Source organism: Hippocampus bargibanti, linkage group LG03 (assembly GCF_051943395.1).
Source record: "Hippocampus bargibanti isolate YZ-2025 linkage group LG03, ASM5194339v1, whole genome shotgun sequence".
NCBI classification, from domain to species: domain Eukaryota; kingdom Metazoa; phylum Chordata; class Actinopteri; order Syngnathiformes; family Syngnathidae; genus Hippocampus; species Hippocampus bargibanti.
Window position 1 is genome coordinate 29,517,656 of NC_142736.1, and position 10,184 is coordinate 29,527,839.

Below are 10,184 nucleotides of genomic sequence, written 5' to 3' on the forward strand. Positions count from 1 at the left end.
ATCTGAATAAACAGAGCTCAAGAAGAAAAAAAATATTCCTCCATTACATCGGGGAGGCTAACTCATCAACTCAACTTATGCACGTTTGATCAAATGCTTGACAGCGCCGGTGGACAGAATTACGGACAGTTGAACAAAGAAAAAAAAGTGGATGTTTATTGTCTATGTGGGATCGGGCAGACAGTGTCGGCGCCGCATCGGATGCACCAAACCCTATACAGAGCACCCCCGGTCGCCTACCAGCCAACCTTAGCCTTCCATCACTCAGTACGGGCCAAGGGAAGTGCCAATAAAAGGAGGTCAGGCAAAGACGACGAGGATGAAGAAGAAAGAGCAAAGGAGGGGGCTGGTCAGAGGGTTAAGTGTAGAAAAGACAGCGATGAAAGGCAACTGTCATGCACCAGTGCTCACCCAGGAGCACCTGTCTCAAGAAGAACATGCAAAGCGTGCCGGTCAAGCCCCGACAACCCCCCTCCCCGTCGCTCTGCAGACACACTTCTTTTTCTCTCTCACCCACACATATTCGCACATACACATGTTCAAAGAAAAGGCCCAATCAAATGTTCTGCCATTGGAAAGGCAGCACCTTTTCGTGACAGCGTGCCAGTCAAGTTGTCACTGGCTCTTGCGTATATGCAGGGAGAACTTAAGACTGATGAGGAAAAAAAACACACACACAGTGGAGTAGCAGGGACAAAGAAATCTTTGAGACATGAAAAGAGACCACCTGAACGGAGGAGGAAAAGACATGTAAAGTAACACTTGAAGGGGTTGCGGTTACATAGCCGAATGCCAAAGTCTGCAACTTCGAAATACTGTTTCCCATATCATCAACATGAAGGCGTATTATAGATCATCTTTTAACATCTAATAATACAAATTTGCTAATGTTCATTTAAATAACAATAGACAGCACAATGTAAATGAAAATTGCATCCAAATGTCAGATTAACTGGAAAAAAATAGGAAGTCCTTCACTCATTCACTGCCAGATGTGCACAAATGTGTCCACTCCAGTGCCAGGGTTTTTGTCATTGTCACTCAAATTCCAGGACCCACAGAATATTGAGTTTTAGAACTACCTAAAGGTTCAATACAGTGTTAGAAACCTTAGACTCTCTTCTTCCATCAGAGGAAAAGAGTTCATTCCTAAAATATATGGGTCTGGAGTTATATGAGCTTTAAATGCAATGCAATACAAACATGTTGGTTTATATAGCGCTTTAACAACAGCTGAAGGGAAATGCTGCTCCCTTGTGGAAAAGAAAAAAAACATTGCCAGAGGCCATGGCCAGTGCTTTATCGACACCTAAGCATGACAACCTGAACCCATTTGGAAACGGTGCTCTATGTCATATTTTCAATTCCCAAATAAATTTGTAAATGGCAGTGAATGAGTTAAAAAATACAGTGTCCTCCGAATTCCGCGGGGAGCAGATGCATTGCCAAGATGGCGTGTAGTGAAATGTAAACAATCCTCTAAACTGGCTGCTATTCAATCAGTGGACACATCAAGTAAAATGACTTTTGACAGACACATGACCACTGTCACTTAACCTTTGCATCATGCATGAAAGTCAAATAAAAAATTCCATCAGTGACACCATCCAACAGTACCACCTAACAGTCATATCCGCGTCTCAAAAATTACCTATGATGCTTTTAAAAAACCTATAGTACCCGCAAACCTAATACTGCCAATCAACCTGGCCTGAAATAAGAAGCATGACCATAATTCAGTCTGGGACGAGTCCAACGTCAGGTATTTTAACACGCTTTCATCGCTCACGTTTATGGACAAGAAGTTAGTATGTATAAATTAACAGTTGCTCTTTAGACCACCTCGTGAACATGGTCTCCTGCAGCGTTTGGCAATCAAGGTTTCACATCTTACATTAAAACCACATGTCGGGCATCACCTGAGCAGAGTGTATTTCATTGGAAAGGTGAGTCATGAGGAAAATAGTTTTAAAACTCAGAGGATGCAGTTTTGAACAGCCTTGTGTCCAACGGATTGGTAAATATGGACAGACAATGACGCACCGGAAGAGCCGTCCAAACCCGTAGCTCATAATTACGTCTGTCCAAACTCCGGCATCAGATTGTCAGACCAACAGAAATGGAAAATAACGACTGAGGCGGATCATAGCCTTGGCGAGCTAATGAACCCCCCGGAGGTTCTAGCCTCTTTGTAGGAGGTGAGCAGGTCAGTCCCATGTTTATTCAGCCACTGCCATCTATTGATTAGACTGATTATTCCGTGTCTCTGCGGCAGTGGGACATGCACATGACAGATAAACCCTGACGCGTGCGGGTCACGTTGGACGTAATCTCATCGAATGTGACGGCCGATCTGGTCGGCCGGTTTGCCGGAGCTGCGTCGCAGCCTTGTTTGCAGACACTTTTGACATGTGTGGCTAATGTCTCAACACCATTAGGAGGTGCTAGGCAGGGGCTGTCAGACACAAAAGCTGTCAAGGTTTGTTTAGATCATCAGACTGACTACTGCTATGGGAGGAAACCAACCAGGAGGTAAAGGTACACTGAGGATATATTATGACATCATGAATGTTTCTTCACGAGTGAAGGTTTCAAGTAGCAGTTTGTCCCAATCCAAGGCAGCCACATGTGAAAGAAAATGTGAAAATAAAACAGAAAATGGATCGTCATTCTGAAAAACAAAACGTTTTAATCTTTTTCACAAAACTGTACAGTGCACGCCATGCATTTCCAAATGAAATAAATAAATACATCAATCATTCATGAAGCGGCCATCGAAAAATGTTGCCTAGATATTCCATCCTGACTTTGCAGAATCACTGCTGGCAGATGACACTTTGATTTACTGTGACATCTCATCAAGGCAGAACCACTCCAAACAACTAAAAAAACCCGCAAAGGGTATCTGATTTTCCATTTAAGAGTGCAGTTTGATCACTAAGCCTCAAAAGCGCATATGGGAGTTGGTGGCAGAGCATCTTCACAAAACAATGCAGATGGGCCTTGAAAAGCTGATTATTATCTTTCCAGATGCAAACCAAATGTAGACATGTCGATTCCTTTGAAATGTCATACGCCCAACATGGATAATATGCATTAAAAGGAGAAGAAAAAAAAGGTGGCAGGAAATGAAGGAACGACGTGCATGGTTTCCCGCATTTGAGCACGAGAAGCTATTCCTGACCCTTTATAGTTGATAACAAGAAGTCATCGCCGGCGACTAATCACACATCTCATAAACGCCAACTTAGCGGCTCCTTTTATTCTCGGGAATTGTCTAACGCGTTTCTAAATGTCACCATGAGCCGCGCCGCCATTACCGCTCGCTCTAAAAACTGACTTATTACTGATTAGCATGACCCGACAAAAATATGACGACCTTACACCGAACGACCAAATGTCGTCCGGGTTTTAGTGGCAGCAGTTGAATTAAATTCGCCGGGCTTGACTGATTAACTCGATCTGTTAACTTCTGTGTCAAAAAAAGGTTCAAGCTGAACATAACAAGGAAAGAACACATTGAGAAAAACATGAGCAGCAGACTAATCAACGCTCACCGACGAGATCAATGAAAGGCCCGAGGGCTGGGGCTCGCACTATATTATATCACCAAAACTTCATATTCATTCATTGATTTTACTTTTCACAATAGTATATCATTGAACTCCAATGGGAGTTTGTGGGGTGGGGGGCGGGGTAGAGCCCGGGAGGGGGTGTGGTGGAGGGGCTGAGGTCAATCCTCGCATGGACAGATGTTTGCACAATATTGATGGCTCGCACTGAAAGAAATGACTAAATATCTGGATCAATAACTCCAGGTAGTTTCAAATGGGAATATATAAATACATCTTTATGTCTCATCGTGTGGTTCGAGCCAACTGGGTGCTAAATGCCACCCTTAAGCTAAAACCTTTGATTAGCCGAGGCCAAAGGTGCGTGGAGGGCTCCGCGGATGCGAGGATGCCATGGTTTCTAATGCACACGAGGGCCTTGTAAAGGAGCCAAGGATATGACAGGTCACACACCCAGGGCTTCTGACCTGACCCTCCTTTTCATTTGTAATGACGGTGGGCTCGCCGCCACCCATTCCCATTATGAATCCCATGCAACCTTCCATCCTCCCGAAGAATGACCGATTTAATCAGACTTATAACTGAACTTGAGGCTTAGAACGAACTGTTAACATTGAATGATGACGAGTTCAAGGTCTGGCTATGTTTCTTTCACAATCAACTGGGACAGACTACACATCGCCTCAACCCTGAACAGAACAGATGCTGACCTAATTAGACTCGAGTGTGAGGTTCAGTTCATACGTGTCAGGTTTGCTTAAAACAAAGTCGACTTTTTACTGGTGACCAGTCTATGACGCCTTTTGGCCGAAGTGAGTCGGATCAAGTCCAGATCATTTTGACACTGATGGGTTCGAACTAAATCTTCGATTTAATGACAACCACTCTCCAAAATCATCGGATTTCTTTTCAGAGTCATGCGAGTCAAAATAGTACCAGGAAGTCATGTAATGGATGTAAAGGCCTTTGTAATAAACGCTGACCAAAGAGCTGGTGCAAAGCATCTGCCCCCACTCTTATTTACAGCACAATTAGCGAGAACAACATCCAACTTCACAGCTTTCACAACACCACGGTAGCCAACGAGGCCATAAAGGGAAGTGAAACCACATGAATGCCTTCTCCTTAATTAAACGAAAGCTGTTAGCTTCATTTGCTTGTCTTTCTTTTAAGGATGGTAATTGTACTAGCCGGCCCATGTCCCGCCAAAGACCTCACGGACACCATCCCCGTTTGGCCTTAAATCAAGAGTGGGTAAATGGCCCTCCCGGTCCCCTGCTGGACTCCCAGCGGCAAGGCCAAAACAGGGCATCGCGTTGAATTGACACCTAGCAGGTGATGAGTAATTCAGTGGAGGATTAGCAGCATGATAGCCTGATCAATACAATGTGCTCAGGGCCATTAGGAATGCAGCGAGGAAACGACCCCCTCCGGTAATAAAGTAGGGCATCAAGGTTCTCCTTCATTTGCCAGCTCCATTAGTGTAATGGTATCATTATCTGGCACAGACGTATTTTTCGGGAGGGCCGGCTTTTCCACAGTTCAACCAGTGGGGGTCTGATGAAGCCAACACGGCCCCCCCATGTCGAATTGTTCCCCTTTTTGCCATTCCACAAAAAGACGGAGTGTAAATCTTGCGCTGTGGGGACCTTATATGCTACTCTGTTTTATGTCACCAGCTCACACTATTTCTCCATTAAAGGCTCATTAATAGAGTGAACAAGATGGAGGTGGGAGGGGGGTGGACATAGAGACAAAAGTGCTGATTTAGCCGAATCTGAACCCGGCCCCCCATCTCTTGCTAAAACACAACGTCCGACATGACAGGACATCAGCATTACTCGCCATAAATCGTTCGCTTTACACTAATTCTCCAGCTAGCATTTTGCGTGCGCCGAAAATTGATTAACCGTGTCCGGGACGCATGGCGACATAATCAGCTTTTACCTCGCTAGTTGTTAATTTAACAGAAGTGCCGAGGGAAGCACAAACTGTTTTAATGAGCGTTAGCAAACTGAAGAAAAAGAAACAGAAACAGCTTGCCGCAAAACCGAGCAAACCAATGAGGCTGATCTAAGCAGAGAGGACCAGACCTCAGAACATCTGGTGACCCTGTGCGAGCATTACTTAGCCTGCTGCTCACACACGCACACACATTCACACACTTCCTGTTTGGTCACCGCACATTACGTTTGTCAACAAGGGCCCGAATGGGAACTTGCTTAAAAATAAATAAATAAATAAATAAATAACAATTCATCAACTAATAGGGTTAAAGAACAGAGTTCAACCCTTTTCATCCCTCTGTTGACCATATTGATAAAACACAATTTAGGATTTAACTGCATATTCCACTGTACACACTATAGACGTACATCTCATATTTACAAATATTCAATAAAAAGTGAGATACTGATATTATACTGATTAATTTGACGTACCAAACTGTTGGGAATCGATGAGAAGGTTTCTTCAGCCGTCATCTCTACTTTTTGAAGGTGTCGGACGGTTCGCCTCCTATCCAAGAGGCTTCCAAGAGGATGGAAGGCGAAACGTCCGACACCTTCAAAAAGTACAGATGACGGCTGAAGAAACCTTCTCATCGATGGACCACTCCTGTACTGAGAGCCTACACAGACAAACTGTTGGGGAATGCTAATTTAGGCTAACAGTAGCTAAAGTCTCCTGACAACCTAATATAAAGGAAACCATAAGCCCACTGTGACATCACAACCCAGCAAAATTTACAATGGGTTATTTACAGACACATTTTTAGAAATAAAACAGCTGACCAAACAGATACTTGATCGTTTATACTTCGCATTTGATGAGTACACGAATGCCACATAGTGAAGTTCATTTTCCATGATAAATATCCCCTTTGAAAGAAAGAAAACTGAGCTCAGAAACTTGGAGGTGTCTAACTACATATTGACTGTACAGCAGCTTTGACTTGGAAGTGTTCCCAAAGTAGCTGATAAAAATGTAGACAGGAAGTCTGGTCTGGTGGGATTTTCAAGGCTTTTGTGTTTGTTCCCAAACTCACAATGACAACGAGCCACGGTAGCTCACATAGTTCACAGTGAAAGAAAACATATGACAACCACAATATCCAACTTATTAAATATCCTGCCCATGTCGTTATACGACCGCCGATAGCAAATACACTTGAGCAGAAGAGACGGGAAGAGAAGCCTCAAGGTCTGCCAGAGGGCCAGCTGGAACCAGTTCTGGCTCTGACCCCAACGGCTCATCTGGTCACCATTGGGCTTTTTTTTGGTAAACAGGAGGAAACGCGTCCTCCATACTTTTCAGAATCCAAACACATGTGGGCAAAGACGAATGATCTAGTCAGGAGATAAGAGACAAGATAGACTATCATAGACGTTTTTTTTTTTTTATTTTAATACATCTGTGTGTCTCAGTCGTTCGTACAGGAGTACGTACAGGAGTACATCGACGAAAAGGTTTCTTCAGCCGTCATCTGTACTTCTTTGAAGGTGTCGGACGTTTCGCTTCTTATCAAAGAATAATTGTCAGCAAACTAAAGTCTTACTGGTAGTTTAGGCCTTATATAAATATCCCTACTGTCCGAACATGGCGGTGCCGGACTCTGCTATGATAAGTCCCTGCACTCAGGTTGGGGGGAGCAGATGACTACACCCTGCCACTCCACTCCTATTGTTCTGACTAACGACTGGCGTGAATGCCCCACTTCCACCGGTATCACCTCATCAGTATTCTTAATCCTATTTTGCCTAAATAGGCTATTGTACGAACGATCCAAATTGAACCTCACCCCACAATATCGGTTTAAAGAAGGATTTAGCTGTTTTATGAAAATCGCTTCTTTTACTCCCCTTTCAAACCATCTATGTTCTTTCGCTAAAATTTTAACCTCATTGTCGTCAAATGAGTGGTTGCTAGCTCGAAGTTTCTTGGATAAGAAGCGAAACCACCGACACCTTCAAAGAAGTACAGATGACGGCTGAAGAAACCTTTTCATCGATTTTATTTTAATCTCATGAAACCACAAAACTACTGCTGGTTAAATAAATGCACACGCAAACACAAACGCACGCTGCAGGTGGTCGGTCCTGAGTGCCATATTGATTTATTAGTGTCGAAAATCATACTCTCACAGCTGGTACTTGAGAAGAGTGAAACAGCAACTATTACAACTATTAGTCATTGAATCAACAGCACGTGGGCAGCAGTCATTAAGCATATGGTCTTATCTGAGCAAAGCAAAATTTAGCTCCAAGGGAAAATAAGTAAAACTTTGTCTGGATTTGTTTTTTGTTGTTGTTTTTCTTTTTTTCTGACTTCAGTCGTCGTATTTGTTTTTCTACAAAAAGTAAAGTCGCCTCTGTTTTCATTAGGTTACACTCATGGAGTATAAAATGGCTTGAAAATAATAGTAATAACAACAACAATACCAATAATAACAATACATAATTGCACACAGTAACTATCATTTTAAAATGGTTCAATGATTTTCTGCACCAACTGTACAATGGTTATCATATTTCATTTTACCATTGATCACTTTAGCTCAGTTTGATACTTTGCACATTGTCTCAAAGTTGTTCCTGAGGTACCATTTCTATAATTAGATTAGATTAGATTAGATTAGAATAGAATTGAATATATTTGATTCGATTAGATTTTATTAGTGTCCTCCATATTTATTTGCCATGTCTTTTTTATGTTGATACTAGTGTGGCGTGTTCTACCGGAGACAATAATGTAATCAGGAGACAAATTCCTTGTGTGTTCTACAAGGCCAATAAAGATGACTTTTTATTTTTTAACTTTTTTTAAGTTTTTTGTTCTTGTTGTTATAAAGACAAATAATATGATCTTGCTCACAATATTTAATTGTAATTTTGACATTAAGCTATTTTGAACACTGAGAAAAAATCTGAATCAGAATCATCTTTATTGCCAAGTATGTAGAACACACAAGGAATTTGTTTCCGGTAGAACACGCTGCACTAGTATCGTCGTCAAAAAACTGCTAAGTGGCACTATACAGTTCCATTTTGGCTACTGTTGAAAGAGTTCAAAGAGTGAACCCTTTTATCAATTAGCCACTGCTCACCCTTCGACCGCAGGGCCAAAGCCGAGTTATTCTTTCCTTTTCGTTACCATAATCACTGTTTGATGGAGAAGTTAAAAAAATTAGGAATGAATCATAAACGAAACCTCAACAAACATCAGAGCCAGCATGCTTGATGCAGTGAATCCATCCTCTCGTGTGCTAATGACAAGAGGTCGGCAAAGCAAGTGAGGGTCTTAAACGATGTATTCAACCAACAAAGGGGCGTTGCTGTCTCATGCAAAAATAAACCAGTGCTCATCCCCACACCCTCAACGAGCCAATGGTAAGCCTTTAGTTTTAACACAACTGTTGCTTTGGTTCATCACATTGTTCATTCAGCACCTTTCCTTTATCCATTAAAAACTCTGCTTATTTATTTTCTGTCTTCTAAGACTATTTTCATGTCATCTCTCTCCCTGCAGCTGACTGAGACCGGTGTCATATTTCCCCATCTAAAGAAGGATGATGAGGAGAAGGAGGATGAAGGATGTTGCACGTATGCGTCAGTTAGCTAGCCATCACCCTGTTATTCTACAAAGACGTTTCAACGCAGCTTACTGTGCTGACTGGTGATGGTGGTTGTCAAGTGTGAAGGGTGTGGGGGTCGACTAGTGGAGTTGAAAATAATAACAATAACAATAACAATAATAATAATAAAGCAGAGAGGCAAGGTGAGGTGTGCGATGCCCCCGCACCTCGCTAGCCTCCACAAAGCAGCGAGGAGCGTCACATTCGGAGCGTTAGACATTCATTGAACACGCAGCCGTGAGAAATATGTCAGACGCGATGGAGAAAAAACGCTATCAGTACCTTTCTTCTCTTCTCCCCCTCGCTGTCACCCGATCTTTTCATGTTCCTGGAGTTGTGTTTACGTTGCGTGACTTAGCGTGCGAGGAGGCTACGTTGGTTCTTGTAGTGCGTCAGGACTTACGTTCGCGTATATTCACGGCTTTGTTAATACGCCACAGCCGTGAGTCGTGCATGGTTATTTTCGATTAGGTCCTATCGTTCAGGTTTGCCGAGATCCGCTTGCTTTAGTGGATGATTCGCCAAAACAGGGGCAAATTAGTAGAAAATGAAAACTACAAGTCCCAGAATGCATTGCCGCTTAGGCGGAAGTCGCTTTGGCACTATCCAGATGTTGCTTAGCACCGGTGAGAGTGGAGGTACAATTCACCAATTCAGTTCAGAACCAAATAAAAGCCGACTAACGTCTGTGCTCAACCGAGTCAAGTGACCTCATAAATATAACAGAAATATATTAAAGTTAAATAAAGCAAGATGTGTATTGACTGCAAACGTGTGATTATAAGTAGTACAGTTCAGAGTTTATATTTTTTCATATAAAGTACTTTTTTATTTTAAATTACATTATATTCAATATTCGATATTCAAATACGCGCTAATAAATGTAAAATAATAATTATAGCAGATTCACTTACTAGTTAGTACTCGCTAGCCTCACAGAATGAAGGTTGAAATCGAAAACCAGATCTTTACTCCATTGT

At 42.4% G+C, this 10,184-nt stretch overlaps 1 protein-coding gene across 1 annotated transcript in view; it reads right to left on the reverse strand.

Moving 5' to 3' along the window:
* Positions 1-9,753, reverse strand: part of fto (FTO alpha-ketoglutarate dependent dioxygenase) — a 144,242-nt gene extending 134,489 nt beyond the window's left edge. The window contains exon 1 of the mRNA XM_088992986.1: positions 9,487-9,753. Within this exon, the coding sequence (XP_088849112.1) occupies positions 9,487-9,528 (42 nt within the window). The 5' untranslated portion in view covers positions 9,529-9,753. The remainder of the gene's footprint in view (positions 1-9,486) is intronic.
* Between the last annotated feature and the right edge of the window lie 431 nt (positions 9,754-10,184).